Below are 18177 nucleotides of genomic sequence, written 5' to 3' on the forward strand. Positions count from 1 at the left end.
GAGTGTCGTAACCTACAATCCTTCCCATGGCCCTGGGCTCCATTTCTGCTCTTAATAAATACACCTTGATGATAATGTTTTATACTTTCCTCCATCCCAGTGACGGTACACCCATCAGACCTGACTCTAATGTGTAACTATCATCGCTTACCCTGACACTTTTTCTTTTACAGACTTTGGACGGATTCGTTTTCGTGGTAGCATCTGATGGCAAAATCATGTATATATCAGAAACAGCTTCTGTACATTTAGGCTTGTCCCAGGTAAGGTATTGCCTAATTTTATGTACAACCAAAATATTAAATTAAGTGTTGGTGGATCTTGACAGTCTTACCCAACGTCTACTTTTGTGTATGCACATAATCCAAAATTGCCAAATCATCTTTTTAGGCTGTCCCATGGGGCTTCTCTTCTCTGTGTTATATTTCACTTTTTTAGTTTCTTTTTCCCTTGGGATTAATGACCAGGCTATCTTTGCAATGGTCAGCCTTGTTCTGAGATTCAGTCCCATCGCCTGGATTCTGCTTATACAGTAATGCTCTCTGCCACTAACAAGAGCTTCACAAAGGGAGATTTTTCAGTCCGCAGTTGATGGTCTGCATGTGGTATTGGGAGTTGCTGTGAAAGTAAGGGGCAAGCTGGTGCTGAACATGGATTTTATGCAGAATGTGCTTTGGGGAGAGAGAAAAGGGGGGTAGATTTATGACTGTTCACATGGAATTCAGGGTAATTTTTCCTGAGTTTTTCCAGTTCAGTGGTCGTTTCAGTAAAGCATTTTATATGCTTGTGATAGAAACTCATAAAACTCAGTTTACTACTGTTTTGCACAGCAAGGTCCTGGTTTCTTTAGAACATTTAAATATTACCGATTTTTCTGGAACCCCCTTCTAAAAAGGAGTTCATCCCTTAGAGGAAAGAGATGCACTCAGCTTTATCTGTCTCCATCAGGCTGAGGGTTTGGTGGAGAATTTAGCTGCTCTCTGGGCCCATTCGGATGGGGGGAGGGGTGGTCTAACTGTTGCCATTCACATTTCTGATTTAACAAGCGTGGATCCTAGTTCTAAAAGTCACATTTTTTATATACATAGGGACTAAATGTTTCTTTACATTGTGAATTATCAGAGTGCCTTTTTTCATCACAGCTGAAGACACACTAGAATTAATTAGATACAGGAAATGGGCTCCCAGGAGGCATGTGAAGAATCCATGTTACACTAGCCTCCTCCAGTAAAGCCAAAATAAAACAAGCCAATTAATGTGGCGCGGGTTTTCTCATTGAAAAACGAAATTACCGCTTTGGAAACCTGCATCTGACGTATTCCTTTTCTTTTTCTGCCAATACGTTTTTTAAAGTTGCCACTTGTTTACCACCTTCTCTTTCAATGTGTGTCCTTATTCATGTCCCAGTGGGTTTCTGTGCCTATGTGTTTCTTATGCAAAGTCCTTTAAAGTGAATCTCATATTAAAATTGTTTGGTGCTTTCTTTTTTCTTCCTTTTCTGTTTTTTTATGAAACCAGGTCTCCGAGATAAGAGTTACTAAAGTTTGGCTCTTACACCTACTTGATTCATGAGTGTACTGGCAGAACGGGAACATGACATTTACTGTTTTTATATTTTCCAAAGTTACTATTCTCTGAATTTCCACCTTGGCCTATTTAGAATTATTTAAGACCCTTTAGTTGTACCCAGCCTGGTTTCTACTCCTGACTTGATCTGTGGCTGAGTGACTTTGATCGGATTACTTAAGTTTTTCTATCCTAATTTATAAAGCCTTGATTACTTTTATAATAATGTCACAAACATTTATGACAAATGACATATTTGTCATTTGAAATGTTTTGTCATTATGACTGGTCAAATGTATTTTAAAATAGGTAAAGTCACTGTTATCATATATTAAATTTACATTTGAGCTCCCTAGCAGTCAAAGCAAAAAGGGAAATGCATTCAGTTATATGGTTTTCATTGTCTGATAGGGAATGGTACTTAACTTCTCTGAACCATTACTAAAATAATAATGTCTGCTCTACCCCTCTTTTAGGATCATGGTAAGAAACATATCAAAGTGCCCATTTTATGTGATTTATAAGCTATAGGGAGCTACACAACATCAGGCATCACCGCAGTTTCATTAGCATTGAACTTCAAATAGTGTTGGTTGGTGGGCACATATGAGGGCTATGTGGACATTTGGAATGTCCTGTCACCTCATAAGGGCCTGCGCACATACCAGACCATTCCAGTTCATTCAGTCAAGCTGCTTGAGCTAGCATCCTACATCTCTCAGTCATTTTTCTCTCTTTATGTGGGATATAAGAATGTTTATGAACATGATAATCAAAAGCGACCAAAATATTGGATGGGTGACAGATACGCCTCCTGTTCACCATTAACTCCACAGAAGGAAACCTAAGCAGAAGCACAATGAAAATTGCATCTCCTTTTGGTCATAATGCAGAAATAAAACTTTGTATCCTAATTGTGAAAGGGGAGGGAGTGATACACTACCATTTTTCAAGGAAGTTGTAGAGATGCCTTCTATCCATATGTTGCCGGGAGAAGTGTCAATTTACAAAAAGATAAGTCAAACTGGTGGTCTGTGTAGAGCGAGGGATTTTTTCCTGATCTCTTGGCGGGACTGCGCTGGCCTCAGTCTCCAGCTACAAAAACACTCTAATGCAGACGCAAGCCCTCGTTCGTGCCTGGGGAGTCTTCCGTGGGGAACTGTTTAAATAAGCAGCGACAGTCTTTCCCCTCAGATCTGCCTCCTGTTCACCATTAACTCCGCAGAAGGCAATCTAGGCAGAATCACAATGTGTATTTTTTTCTGTCTTCTTTACTTAAATAGTAAAATGAAGTATTGAATAGGATGTCAAATACTCAACTTCTCTTTTCTTAAAAAAAAAGATTTTTGCACCTTTTAGATTATTTTTATTGGTAGTAAAAAGTTAAGCAAATATATCAAACATGAAAACTTATTAAATCTTATTAAGCTTATTAAAATAAGCTTAAATTTTTTTTTAAATCACCAGAGATAAAAGTGTTAACAAAATTTTACCCAGTAGTCAGAATAACCCTTTAAACAGATTTTCTGATGAATAAAGATAGTAGAAATAGCTTATATTTACAAAGCACCCTTCATGTTCGAAGAACCTTCAATTACTCTCAATGACATTATCTCATTAAGTAACAGCAATCTTTTACATTAATTCAGGGTTAAACTCTATGTTAGCAGCTCCTAGGGAACATAAGCTCTTAGGTTTGCCATAATTGTGTGATAATTCACAGCAAAGTGGTGTTTTTTTTAAAAAAAAAAAATCTGCAACGTCTAAACAACTATCTGAATTATCTGAGAGTATAAAAATGATTCTTTGTGCGTTATGAGGTCATCCCAATTCAAGGACTTTTATTGAACTTTTTTTAAACAAGTGTGGGATTAAGAAATCTATTTCATATGGCAGATTTTATTAGTTTATTTTTGCTTTTAAATTAGTAAACACAGAGATCCTTGCTGTACCAAAGAGTGAGAGAGACAACCCCAAAATGCAAGCTGTCTGCTCAGCCCACGGGCTGAGTGTCAGGAACTAGGGCCCAGCTTCTGGCTTGAAAATTCTATTCGGTGTATGTGCACAGAAATAATACATAATAATTCATAGAGTCGAATTCATATCTATGTGGAAGAGCCAGACTGGGGAAGCGCTCTTCATCCATGTAAGTTATTAAATGACTTCGTTCCAGGGTTTTTTGGTTAATATAATTGACGGACATAGTCAAAGAAGGAAGAGCCCTGGGTATTTGCTCGGTATTTCTGCGAACATTTTTAAGGATCCTTGTGGTTTAAATTTCCTTACCAAAGTTGCATACATTATATAGCATCTAAGTAACTAGGATACATTTTCAAATAGATATAGATATGTATGAAATAGCTGTTTATGAGACACATGAAGGAAAATGTAATATTTGAGATTGCGGCTAGAAGCTCGGCCGTAAAAATAGCCATGGCGTTGTTCGGGGCCATAAGACCTAATCCTTTCACTTTTGAAATAAAGAGAAAGGACAGCGTTTTATGTTTGTTGACATAACTTGAACCCTGAAACCCAAACCATTTTATTTTTAAATGCTTAATTTACCATAGTCAGGAAAACACCCAGAGCAGAGTGACATGCGTTTTCTGCGTTCTGGGTCGCTTTCCCCTTATGGCGACCCAGAATGTATCCATTTAGTTCTGTATTTATCACATGTAGCTTTCTTGGCAGGAAGAAAAGCTATTCAGCGAAACATAAAAAAGCTCTTAGTAGGCAAGCAATTCATTTTGTAGTTAGCGGGGTTTTACAAATACTAAAATATCCCACGGAGGGTCTGTTTTAATAAGGTTGATGTATGAGATCTGGGGAGTTATATAACAACAACCATAATTTTTTTTTTTTTTTTTTGGTGAGGTAGCCACATTTCTTTCAACATTCAAAAGCACGAGTAGATATGTAAATACAGGAAACGCCATGTCAACCATAATTTTGAGTCAAGGTCAGCGCTGTTTTATCATTCCAAAATTTGTTCTTTAAAAACATTTCCGCTATTTGAAGACTGTTAGACTTCCTAGACAGCCTTAGAGTTTTATAGTTGACCTAAGTATTCAGAAAATCAAGACTTTTCATTCATGAACCTTCACCTTTCTCATTCTCCAAACACACGTGATAAGAACAGGATCTTGGAAAACACATGAAGCTACTTGGGGATTAAAACAAGAATAGAATCTCTGTAAGCACAAAAGGAAATCTTTCTGCAAGTATATGAAGATGCTTTCTAAAAGACAATTGCTTTTTTCTAAATAAGAACTTGGAGGTAATCAGAATTATCATTTTTCCCTAAAAAAGTGGGTAAAGGAGAAATGATAGGCCAACACACACAAACAATTTTGCTATTTTTTCATTTTAAAAATAAGCGTTGAAATTGTGAATCAATAAAAAAATATGCTCCATTATTTATTAGCCTCTGTCGCTCTCTACCTGACAGAGCTTCTCAAGGAATTTCTATCGTTCTCCTTGGGAAAAAGGAGATTGTCCTGTCCCAAATGGCTGACTTAAATGTTGCTGGTTTATTTAAACTTTTTTTTTTTTTTTTGGTGAGGAAGATTGTCCTTGAGCTGACATCTGTTGCCAATCTTCTTCTTTTTGCTTGAGGAAGACTGTTGCTGAGCTAACATCTGTGCCAATCTTCCTCTGTTTTGTATGTGGGATGCTGCTGCAGCATGGCTCAATGAGCAATGTGTATGTCGGTGCCCAGGATCCAAACCCATGAACCCCAGGCCGCCAAGCAGAACATGCCAACTCAACCACTTCGCCACCTGGCTGGTCCCTATTTAAACGTTTTAAGGATTAACAGGAATGACTTGAAGGAAGAATGTCTAGTTTTTATTCTTTATTTTTTAATGAAATCTTGTAATAACTTTATTCATAGGCAAATATCCATCTGGGTCATTAGGCAAGTGCCAGGTTTGGGAGGTGAGCGTTAAGTAGGGAGGTTGGAGGGTTTCTGGACCAGGATTCCCTCCATTGCTCTGTTTGCATAAGATTGGAAAGAAACGTTCCGTGAATAATGGGGAAAATAGAACTGTGAAAGGCGTTTTAGGGACAAGATTGCTTTGCAGGCCAGAAATATAATTTGGATAAATTCTGAATAAAGAGACAACTCGCACATCTTAACGAATTGGAAGAACTGGCTGGAGTGGGATAAATCACTTCATCTTTCGATGGCCCCTTGGTCCCAAGTAAAGAGCTGATGGCCTTGTTGCTCATTTGGCACGGTGGCTCCTGGGAGAATGTCATTAAACCGCCTGGCTGGGGTTGTCCTGCTGCGTGAGGTGGCACGGTCCTGGCTGCCCCTTGACAGAAGATCATGTGTCTCTGTTCTGAGTGAGAGCAACAGGCTTCCCGAAGAAGCAGGCGGTGCAACACACTTAAAAATACCGAGGGGGTGGTTGGGGACAAAGCTCTTGCAAGCCTGTCTTTGCGCCCTTAGCTCCTCTCCCCTTGGGGCAGGGCTAAGGAAGAGTTCTGCAGACCCACCCAAGGGTCTTTGCCATCCAGGGACAATTTCTCACACACCTTGAGTTTCTTCCCACACGGGGCTGTGGGGCTCCTACTGGCTGTGACAGAAGTACCATCACTGCCCTGGGGCCCCCTGATCAGGCGTGGGTGCGCTGACTCACTGTCTTCGTCTGCACTATTGTACCTCTGAAATAGGATCCACCCATCTCTGTTCAGAAGGCTGCTCTGATGGTGGTAGTTTCTGGAACATTCTATGCCACTGCCCATCTTGAGATGGGTGAGGAGGCTCAGGTCTTGAGAACCCCTGTCATCTCCTATCATGGCATTTGTGTTTGGGAGAACAGTAGGAAAGGTCTCCAGGTTAGGCACTGAGTCACCAGGGACCTCTGTGTGAAGGTCATACTGTGGTATTTCTCTAGAGCCCCCACCCCTGCAAAGCAGGGTCCTGTCCAACACAGACGTGACCTCTAGCCCTGCCATGGTGTCCTCCCTGGGGTGTGTCTGGTAGTAGGTGGTGTCTGAGTGTCAGTGTAGCAGCCTCAGGAAGTAACCCCATGTCACGTGGCTATCTGGAGTGGGCCCAAACCTTCCAGCAGGTCACGCAGCCACCCAGCCACACCTGTGGGCAGGAACCAGGGGTTAACACAGTCATCCAGGCCTAGGAAGGCCAGAGACACGTTCCTGGCAACGTGAAAGAGGCTGGGCAGGGCCTGAGGGGCACAGCTCAGAGCCGACGGAGAAAGGGCCTTTGTCGGGGTTCGAGTCCTTCTCAAGCTCAGTGGAGCCCCCGGGGGGTCCCGCCCCTCTGCCTCTGAGTAGACAAGGCTCTTGCAGGGAGAACGCTCTGGCCGTGGCCCTGGTCTCCTGGCTGGTCAGCCCCCTCAGGCAGCACTCAAGCACAGGCGAAGGGCAAAGGTCTGTTTTAAGCTGTTTGCCATATGAAGGATGCCGCCCAGGTCGTTAGGGTCACCCGCCTCCCTGGCACACCTTTTTCATCCTTCACTTTCCGGTTCCTCCTGCTCAGGACTCTTGGCTTTCAGCTGAAGCCTCTGCTCTCTGGCCTGGTTGGAAAGTGTGGGAGACAATTCAGGGTGCTGCTTGCAAAAAGACTAATGTTTCTGCCTGGGGAGAAGGTGTGGGTGTCAGCGGAGGTCAAAGTGCGGTCCCCGGCGGGTGCAGACCTGTGATACACACACCCTACACCTCCTTCCCCCCAGGTGGTCCTAGAGATTTCTGATCCTTCCCTTCCCTCTGCGGCAGGTGGAGCTCACGGGCAACAGCATTTATGAGTACATCCATCCTTCCGACCACGACGAGATGACGGCTGTCCTGGCGGCCCATCAGCCTCTTCACCATCACCTGCTCCAAGGTATTTCCTCCAGACGAAAAGAAACCAGGAGGAATACAAGATGATGCTGTTCAATGGGACCCCAGGGCTTTGCTTCCCATGCTGCCAAGGGGAGGTGCCACTGGGCTGCCCCGTCAGGCTTCTCCAGCAAACATGCAGCAGCCACCAAGAGGGACTTGCTTTTATGCCTCTGTCCTTTCCAGCAACGTTGTTGATCCCCATTCATGTTCCAGAGTCTGAGAGGTGCTGGAACCCAGAGAGGTGCTGGGTGGGAGATAAAGTCAAGGCTTCTCCCCTAATGTGCTCTGGCTTTAGAGTTCTAGCGACACAGATCTACACCTGGGCTTCTTAACCAACGAGTCGGAGGATAGAACTCAGGGGTGCATGAAATTCCATGGGGAAACTTACTTCTTTATTCTCTATAGTTGAAATTTAGCATTTCCTTGGCTTTTAGATTGTAGACAATAAGCCATCTTACTATCGCTAGTACCTGTGGCTTGGCCAACAACAAAAATCACAGACTTTTTTTTTTTTTTTTTACCACATTACGGTTGTTGCAAGTATTTAAACATATGGTTTATGCTCATTGCTATTTGGAAATTTCAGGAATTACAAGCCCCACTCCTGGATCTGGTGATTTAATATGTTACTAACGCAGCACCTTTATAACCATATCACCACCTGTTTTAATATTTCGATAACTATTTTCCAACAGAGTTGGTTCCATTTGTAATCTCATAGTTTTTATTTTATGCATTTAACAAGGCTCTTCTGAGTAGGGATCTGTAGGATTTGTGCCATGGCACGAATCGGTTAAGAAGCCCTGGTCTAGACAGAGGCAGGTCCCTCTCACTGGCCTGGCTCCATCTGGGGACAAGGTCCTCTTCCTGACAGTCCCATCACTGTCCCTACTGTGGCGTTAGGGCAGGTGTGGTGTGATTGTCAGTGGAGGATGTGGAACATATCATGACACAAATGACTCTTTAAATTGCAATTTCGATACACGCTGGGAAGACACAGAAGAACTTATTCCAGGAGCCCTGGCCGCCTTGTAACTCCCTCTGATAGTCCAATGAGACCAACCAGCATGTTGACCAACGGGTCTCTTGTCTGCTTTGAACTGTGGTATCCCAGCTTAGCCAAAGTTGCCCAGTGGGACAAAATGCAAGAGAAGGAACTTCAAGAGTGATGAGAGTGGGGTAGCCAGCCAGCGAGAAAATTGAGTTCCGCTCTTCCTGCGTCCTCACGGGAAAAGTCACTCTGAGGGCAGGGGAGCGAATACAGAATAGCACGCTCAGTTTTAAAACCCCTTGCAGACAGCTCTGCGGCCCCCATGTTCTAGCTCCAGGAATAGTCACTGTGAGTTTAATTGTTCCTTCCCAAGGAGAGAGACTGGCGTGTTGGTCTCTGAGATGACGTGGGAGTCTTAGTTATAGCTGAGGTCTGTGATTCTTAAGTCCTTGGAAGTGGTCTGGCTGCACAAAGGAGGATGAATAAGACGCTGAAGAAGTAACGTCTAACAAAATGAGGGCCAGGAGTAAACGCTGCGCCTGGATCTGCTTCTTTCACAATGGGGTTGTTTAAACCTGGGCAAAGACAGCGGGAGTCTTGGAGAATTCCTCGGAACGTTGTGTCGTTATTGTTTTAAAAAATTGCAGTGTGTTAATTGCATGGGACTGTGTTTTCTCCCATGAGCTCTGGGTTTCATTTTATCCTTCCACGTCATAGCCTTGAAAAAAGTGTTTAGAAAATGACAGCAAGTGAATCTTGGGAATAGCATGAGATGCCCCTACCCCCAGTTTCCATGGGGTTCGATGGAGGCTGCGGTGTAGCGACAGTAGAAGAGGAGAAGTAGAAAGAGCTAGGAGGGTTGGGGTTGCCCACTGAGTAATGTCCACAGCCAGCCGAGCGTGCAGGGTTTCAGGGTCCCAAGCCCCCGGTTTTTTCCCCAATCTCTCCTCTGCAGAGTTGGTTTCTGTGCCTGAACTGACCCATTGTTTTATGATAACTGTATGAGAAACGGGCTCTCCCCAAAACTGGATAATTACCGGGTGATGTTTTTTAGAGCTGAGCGTGGCTTATTTGAAAATGGTACAGATAGGTGGCCATGTTAACTGGAAGCCTTATGCCCCACAAACCCCAGCCTGCTGCAGAGGAATTGTGGGTAAACATGGCAGCCTCTCCAGCTGGGGGAAACAGGGGGCATCCTAAGCGAGTCCCTGGCTTCCATCGGGTAGTGCCCTTGGGGAGGGGCGGAATGCCTCGCTTCCATTCCTAGTGGGAACCTTCCTTTAAAAATTAATTTATTAACCACCATCAAATGGCTGTTTATTTAGAGTGGAGTGACCTCGCCCTCACCCAGGGGTGAGGACATTTCGCCATTCCTGCCTTGAAGAGCTGGCGTCCCCTCATTGAAGATGGTGTTTCCTTAGGGGACTCATTTGTGAGAAGAGAGAGTGGGGAGGGTAAGAGCCCCAGAGAGAGGAGGGGGTGGTCCATCCAGGACTGTCAATGAGGGTGAAAGCTTTGATCTGGCCAAGCGAGTCAGTTGGATCTGGCCCCCATGCCGCATTGCTGGGCAGTCTCGGTGCCCACGGGCACAGGTGGCAGGAGATGCCCTGGGGCTGGCTCCCTCTGCTGGGGAAAGGGACTGCCCTTGTGACTTTTACTCAGAATCTGCTGCCCTGAGGGAAGTCAGATGCTTCTGGGCCTTCCTGGCAGGCTTGGGCACCTGCCCCAGGGCTGGCCAAGGCGATTCTCCTGGCACCAGGCCTCTCTGTGGCCGCCACGAGGGGACCAGTGCAAGAGGAGCCAGGCTGGGCCCACTGCACGTACAGTCCTCACCTTGGCCCCAGGTTGGCGTGTCCCAAGTTCTTGCTATGGCCGGGTTCCCAGCTGCTTTCCTCTGAAGCACACAGAAGCCAGGGCAGGAGCGGGCCAATCTCCCAGCCCCACCCAGGTCCTGGCCACTGGCGGAAGCCGTCTGCGTCAGGTCTGGGCACACTGGGACGAGCCCCCTGGTGGCCGGATCTGGTCCTCAGGGTTTATGGATATTGTTGGGCTAAGGACGGGAAACATCGTGGGGCAGTTTGCCAATCTAACCTCATTCTGCTTTCAGAGTATGAGATAGAGAGGTCATTCTTTCTTCGAATGAAGTGTGTCTTGGCAAAAAGAAACGCGGGCCTCACGTGCAGCGGATACAAGGTACGAGGAGCCTCGGGTGGGCGGGAGGGAGGGGGCGTGGCAGGTCTTCACTGTGTTTGGTATCTTGCTCCACACTCAGGAACGTCTGAGGACCAGGACCTAAACATTTCACGCTGCCTAATGTAGCTGGTGTAGAACTTTCTATTAACGCTGCTCCCGGCTGCTCGCAAGGCAAGTGCGAGAGCTGGTGTTTTACAAGGCTGTGCCAGGCGGACAGGATTTCATCGTAGATCAGGAATAAATCTCCTCGGCACCTTCAGGTTCTACACCAGTCCGTCCCGCTGGAGCAGCCGCCCCTAGGGTTTACTGAGAATCCGCATTCCAGGGCAGCATCCTGGGGTCAGCAGTGAGTAGTCGGAGCACAGAAATGTCGCTCTTGCCCTTGGAATGTTGGCCAAATCCAGTGATGATGATGGTGCATGTGACCATGCTGAGTGCATCTGCAGCCTCTCGGCTAATCTAATCAATAGTCACAGCAGCCCCCTGAGGGGAGGATCATGGCCTCCTTCTTAATCAGACACGAGCTGAGAAGAAGGCCCAGCGGAAGGGCGCCCAGGCCAATGGGGCGGTGCTGGGCCTCGGAGCCAGCCCTCGCTCCTCCTGGCAGCACTTCTCTGCCAGACGTGCCGCTTGCTCTGGCTAACTCCAGACTCTAGGAGTAGGTCACCCAAGGAGCCGCGGGGCAACGCTGCGCTCAGCCTGGGAGTCAGCCTCTGCAGATGCAAGGGCAGGTTGGGGGCAGTCCGCGCTGAGCACCCCCTTCTCTGGAGTTCCTCGCCTTCCTCCCAGGAGTCTGCAATTGCTGTTCCTCCTGCCTCAGAGGAAAGAGGGCATAAGCTCATCACTGTGGAGCTGGAGGCGGACGGGAGCCCTTTTGCAGGAGTATTTGCATGTTAGAAAGGGAGGGAGAGGAGTGTGAAGAGAGAGAGGACAGTTTTGTGCCTTTGTCCTCTCTTTCTGGAATGCCCCTCCGCATCTCTGTCCCATCTCAGAGTCCACCTTCCTTCAGCCCCTCCCCACCTCCTTCCCATCCCAGGGGTGCCTTCCCTCAGTCTCTCCTCAGTCCCCTCCTTTGAGCCCCACTCTGAGCTCTTCCTCTTGATTTTTACTTCACTCTGTTTCACAGTTTGGGGGCTACCTTTCCTGTTTGCTGTCCGAGACTCTGAGCCTCTTAGGGACAGGGCTGGGGAAGCCAGCATCGTCGTGCACGCAGTACACATTCTTCAGGAGACTTGGGCCTTCAGTTATTGACTACGTGTCTAATCTTAAGCAGAACACATCAGCTATCTTGTCCTCGGTTTCCTCATCAGTAAAATGGGACAATAGACTAGAAGGATTTTAAGATTGGTCCCAGCGCTAAAGACTGTGAAAACCTTCAGAAATCCTGGAAGAAAGTTTTTGAAAAGAGGATTTAAGATTTTGGCTGTTCATCACAGCTGTTATAAAAGACCACGATCCTTCGAAGAGTTTACTGACTATAACTTGTATAAACGTTTCAGATATTGAGGCTTAGGCTGTACAACGCTTTCTCTTTGACATTTGGAACACTATCCACGCTCTGCTCTGTGGCTGTTGGCTAGGACAATTAGAAGTGTTTCTATGGAGCAACTCTGGCTTATTGCTTATTACGAGGGCATAAAATCTTGAACTGTAAATAAACTAAAATTAAAATACATTAAAGATGAAGACTTTTATTTGATTCAATTGACAGAATTCTTACTTTTACTAGCGTGATATAGCTTGTCAAGTGATATAAAGGTCAAGTTAACAGATGTCAAATTTAATCTCGTTGGAAGATAATAGGCATTATAGTTACTGAAGTGAGTGTTAGGGAACAACGGTGAGCTCCCCAAAATGCCTTTGCTGTGCCAACTAATCACAGCTTGGCCATGAGTTAAATAAGTATCAGTCCGTTCTATATTAGAGAGCCGTAACTTGTGGAGTTACTGGAGTATAGTCAGTTGGGTATGACAACCTTTATATTTTATTATGATATTGTTTTCTAAGAAAGAAACACAGCTTCATTTCTTCGGAGCAGTGAATAAGGCGTTTGGGCACACAGCTCGGCGGGGCCTGGGCTGGGGGATATTCCAGTGCGTTCAAGCCAACCAGCAGGCGCAGAGCCGGGAGGAGCGCGTGGCAGCCTGACCCCTACATCGCTGGCGGCTGACCCTGCCCTCTGCTTTCCCAGGTCATCCACTGCAGCGGGTACTTGAAGATCAGGCAGTATATGCTGGACATGTCCCTGTACGACTCGTGCTACCAGATCGTGGGGCTGGTGGCCGTGGGCCAGTCGCTGCCGCCCAGCGCCATCACAGAGATCAAGCTGCACAGTAACATGTTCATGTTCAGGGCCAGCCTCGACCTGAAGCTGATATTCCTGGATTCCAGGTGAGTTTGGCACCCACAGCTGCTGCGGAGTTCCAGAAGATACCCATGGTGGAAACTGGCCTCTGAAACGACACGATTAAGGCAAAATGTAACAATGAACGAGTTGTCCTAAGGATGTGAATTAGAAAGGGATTTAGTGAAACCACGTCATGAAGTGAAAGAATTAATATCAGCCTTAGTGCCTAGGGAGTAGGCAGCTTCTCCAGCTTACAAGTGTTTGTTTATTTATTTGTATTTTCATCATCTCACTGGAGGGTGAGCTGGAAATGTGTTGGGAGCACAGGTTAGTTTTTTCCTCTTGTGAAAGCTCACAGTGTCAGGATTCTGCCTCGTATCTCCATCAAGCTGGTGGGACTTTAAAACACACAGAAGGTTTCCACACTGAGGAGTGTCTGTGGTGGGGAGAAGTTTGAGCTGTGACAGCCACCGCAGGGCTGAGGCTGGAGCAGAGAGGTGGCCTTTCCCGGGGGAAGCTGTGATCACAGGCTCAGCAGGCACCCTGTCTGGGTCTGGGCTGGGAGGGCGAGGCAGCAGTGTCCCCAGAACTACCTCTCCCAGCTGTCCTTTCCTCTCCTACTTGGGAATTCACGCCAACGTGAGAATCTCCAGAGAGAGAGAAGGGAGACGGAATAAGGCAGAACCGCTGATTGCTTGTTGCGCAGGCCTAGGGAGAAGAAGTCTGTACTGGGGCCGTCTGGCCCGTCCCCAGGGCAGGCCCCACCCACTCCGCTACCACAGGTCTGCTAGGAAAGATGACATCAGATCAGAGACGTGAAGCATTTGCAAAGGTAAAAAGCCTGATATGCCTGCAGCGTGAGTCACTTTGCCTCCTGGCTCCTTCCTCAGCTGTACAGACAAGAATAAGCTTTCAGAGCCCCCACTCCTGACTTTTGGTGTGTGTGGTCAGGCTTTCTTGGAGAAAGGATATATATATGTATATATATTTGTTTTCTGGATGTCCTGAAGCTAGGATTTATTGATTCTTTTTTTTCCCTCACTTTTTCATTGTGGTAAAATATACATAACATAAAATTGATCATTTTAACTATTTATTGAAGAAAACCAAATCCTCCTGGTTAGGAGTGGGAGGTGAGGACACGAATTAGTCTAGTTCATCGTTCATGGACCTCAGAACCATCCAAAGGTGGAGAATTGACAAGGGTTGGCATTACAGAGTTGCCACTATGCTCCCAGAAACTCCAAGCAATGAGTACATGTATCTCTTTGGGGGAAAGATGGCAGCTCCTCTTGGGATGGCCAAACGCTGACGAGTGCCATTCTCCTGCAGCGAAGATGGGGGCACCTGCAGGGAGAGGAGCCTGGGGCTGGCCAGCTGCCCCGAAGCCTGGGGGTGTGCAAGAAGTACCAGCTCGCGGTGAAAGAGGAGTTCTTTCCAGATTCACGAGCCACTTCTAAAAGTCGATGGAAAGAAAACCCAGCTGCCCAAGTTCATTATTGTAGAAATTTAGGAGGCTACGACTGGCTTCTCCCTTGTTTTGTCTCCTGGTTTTTCTTTGCCGTTCTGGCAAAAATCCCTAAGACCTGGTGAATTCTTGAGAGGAGGAAAGAGGGGCTCTCCTCAGAGAGAGATTTCAGGTCTTCTCAAGTTGTTCCATGCACACTGCTTTGACACGCGAGGGACAGAGGGCGGGCGTTACAGAAGAGGATGTATGAAGTTAGATCAGGGGCCACGTTGCTCCCGGAGGGAGCCTCAGACGTGGGCTTTCTTGAATGCCAACGTTTCTCTACTTCAGGGTGTGAGAGCCGTACCCCTGATGTGAGTAGAAAAGAAAGACGGCGATCTTGAGGAAGACTTCCTGTCTTCACAGAAGACTCTGCAGTTCTTCCTGCTAAGTGCCAGAGAGAAGCTTCTAGAAAAGCCTTGAGGCTTTTTCTGAACTCCAGTCATGGAGGAGGTGCTCAAGGGGGTCAGAAATGCTCTGGAGAATTCTTCACACTCACTCTGGTCTTTGGTCTGTTACAGCTCAATGGTCTTTGAAAGGTCACCAGGGGGAAGGGCGGGGGGACAGAGGGGCTGGCCCAGTCCTTGGAGGTCAGCAGAATGGCCCAATGGGGTGGGAGATGTCAGCTCCTACATCTGAACCCCAGGAGCCACCGCGAGGGGTTGGCCTGAAGCCTGGCAGCCCCAAAGTCACGGGGCCAGGATGGTGGGCCTCACCCCATCGGGCCCTCAGACCTCAGCGGAATCCCAGACTCCGCTGAACTCGGCATAACCTGATGTTTGGTTCATGGGGGTTTTGTGGTATTTCACTTTGAAACCGTAGCTGGTGCTTTTGCTAAGGATGGGTGAACCGAGAGATGTTTGGGGTTTGGCAAATCCCTCTGACAGGTCTTCAGACAGTAGAGGGTTGGAAAAAATGGGGAGGGCGTGCTGCCAAACCCTTCCCTTCCCCTTTAATTTTTAAAGCCAGTGTGTACTTTGATGAGAAACTTAATACATGTGTTTCTGATTCATTTACACGTTCGGGGCTGTTGTTCTGTAACTTTCCCTCCAAAGGGTCTGGGAAGTCTCTTTCATCCCCACACCGTAGAGATGCCTGGTTTTCTTTTGGGGGGAAGCCAGACGTCTCAGTTTTCCTGCCACACAGAGTCAGACTCCGATGGGGCCCGAAGCCCTAGGTGGCCCTTAGACCAGTCCCCTGAGCCCTGAAAGGCTCTGGCCTGTGCAAGTTCACTTTCCACCCACCTCGAGCCCCGTCTCCTTCCTGCCCTGGAGGAACACCATGGAAATGTGTACACCAAATAGTGACCGATTCCAGGGAAATATGAGGCTCTCAGAGATTTACGACCCGAAGCCCGCGCAGAACTCAACAGAAAGGAGAGCGGGTTAAGGAATGAAAGCGCGGTCAAGTTTCCCCTTTTAATTTACAGCTAACGTTTCAGATCTGGGCCAGCAGGGACCCCGGTCCGGCCGTCCTCAGTCCCCACCCCTCGCCCCCCAGCACTGACTTCTCACCATAGCCTCACCTCTTTTGGAATCCTTTCTTGTCCCCCTCTTTCATCTGCTCTTGAACATCTGTCACCAAGATGTTTGGGCCACCTCGGCCGAGGGCATGGTTCCCACTGCCGTTGCCCAAGGCCTGGGAACTGATACCATTGCCACATGCAATTTTCACCTACGGACGGAGTGATCCAAATGCTGGTGATGATGTGGTCTTGGGTGTTGAGATTCACTTTTCTTCAAAGAGCTGAAGTGGGAAATTAATATGCCCGGGGCTTGATGAGAATAAAGAGCGGGTAAAGTCAGATAAGCAGTGGGAACCTGCTTCCATTTCCATAAAAAGCTGAAGGCTTACTTTCTAGTCACAATATTTTGGGGTGTTATTATACTATTGTCTGGGGGCTCGAAAACAATCCTCTGCTGATAGGAGGCTTAAACATCGCAGTTATTCCATAATTCCCATCAGTAGGAGTTGCCCAACCATAGCATCATCCCGAGACCAGCTCTGCCTGTTGACAGTGTCCATTGTGGAATGGAGATTTCAAGTCTCAAACACTCAGTAGCCAGGATGTGGAAACAACCGCGTGTCCATCATCAGACAGAATGGATAAACAGGCTGTGCTATCTACATAAAGTAGAATATTATTCAGCCGTAAGAAGGAATGAAGTTCTGACACGTGCTACAACATGGGTGAACTTTGAAGACATTATCCTGAGTGAAAGAAGCCGGACCCAAAGCGACGAATATTGTAGGATTCCACTTAGATGGGATATCTAGAATAGACAAATTCATAGAGACAGAAAGGAGAATGGTGCTTGCCAGGGGTGGGAGGGAGGGGAAGTGGGGCTATTGTTTAACAGGGACTGAGTTTCTGTTCCAGATGTTGAAAAAGTTCTGGAAATGGAAGTGGTGATGGCTGCACAGCATTGTGAATGTAGTTAATTCCATGGAATTGGATGCTTAAAAATGGTTAAAATGGTAAAATTTATGTTATGCGTATTTTACCACAATAATTTAAAAAAGATTGCCACAAGACTTTGGGTTCCCCCAAAACCCCCCGAGAATGGGTTCTTTCTCACCGTGGCAGCCTTCCCCCACATATCAAAGTGCGCTCTTAAGCATCCTCAGATAAGCTTCACCTTGAAAAGGGATAAAATTTGCAGCCATCCCAAACACTCTTCTAGCCAGTGGTTTCAAAAGAACCTTCCTGCCCGTGCATAGCGCTACATCCTGCGCTGCACCAAAGTTCAAAGACTTTCTTCTTGTAAAAAAGATCATTCTCAGTTTCCAAAATCAACATGGATTTAAAAGCCTTTTAAAAAAGGCAGCCCCCAGCCTTTTAGCTCTTCATTAGCTGGCAAGACCAATATTAGTTTAAATGAAAGGCAATCGGCAGAGCAGTGTGACTCACGGGGCCACCATCCTCTCTCAGGGTGACCGAGCTGACCGGGTATGAGCCGCAGGATCTGATCGAAAAGACCCTCTACCATCACGTCCACGGCTGCGACGTGTTCCACCTCCGCTATGCGCACCACCTCCGTGAGTACCGCGCTCCCCGGGGGGGTGGGCCGTGGCTGGCCAGGGGGGAGGCGACTAGGACTGACTGGGCAGAGCGTCCTTTGTTTGGGACAATAATCAGCCACTGTGTACACACGAGTCTCTAACCTCAAGCCTGACTCAGTCTACCCCTTGCTCGAGCACAGCTATTTGCTGTCAGTTTTCAAACATTCAAGCTCACGCTCCCAATGAAACTCTGGCAGGTGCGGGATGGTGCAGAAGTTTCTGGATTCTAGATTGTGGATTTGGAAACTAAATTTCTCTCTGACATCTGGACACCAGTTGTGAATAACGGTGACAGCAGTAGAAGAACCGAGACTTACAGAGCCCTTACTATGGCCAGGCACTAGTTTAAGTGATCGAATATATTACGAAGCCAGTGAGGGAGATTCTCATGTTCATGTTCCTCCTTTTGCTGTTGAGGATGCTGAGGTTCAGAGAGGTTAAGCCACTTGCCCATGGTCACACAGCGAGGAGGCAGCAGAGCTGGGAGCCGAACCCAAGAAGCGTCCGGCCTCCGACCACTGTCCGCCATCTGGCTGGGGAAGCTCAGGGGAAATCACGGGTTCCCAGGTTGGGAGAAGTCAGTGTGGAAAGAGTGAACAAACAGTATTCAATTTGCCAACAGAGGAAATTTGGGGAGCATGTGGATTGGGGGGGTTCCAG

The 18177-nt window shown here is 46.9% G+C and overlaps 1 protein-coding gene across 1 annotated transcript in view; it reads left to right on the top strand.

Moving 5' to 3' along the window:
- The window catches only part of SIM2 (SIM bHLH transcription factor 2), a 48260-nt gene that overhangs the window by 12978 nt on the left and 17105 nt on the right, over window positions 1–18177 (top strand). Inside the window, exons 3-7 of the mRNA XM_023630128.2 lie at window positions 174–263; window positions 7309–7417; window positions 10515–10600; window positions 12792–12991; window positions 17387–17493. Coding sequence (XP_023485896.1) covers window positions 174–263; window positions 7309–7417; window positions 10515–10600; window positions 12792–12991; window positions 17387–17493 — 592 coding nt within the window. The remainder of the gene's footprint in view (window positions 1–173; window positions 264–7308; window positions 7418–10514; window positions 10601–12791; window positions 12992–17386; window positions 17494–18177) is intronic.

The sequence above is a fragment of the Equus caballus genome, chromosome 26 (genome assembly GCF_041296265.1).
Source record: "Equus caballus isolate H_3958 breed thoroughbred chromosome 26, TB-T2T, whole genome shotgun sequence".
Taxonomy (NCBI): domain Eukaryota; kingdom Metazoa; phylum Chordata; class Mammalia; order Perissodactyla; family Equidae; genus Equus; species Equus caballus.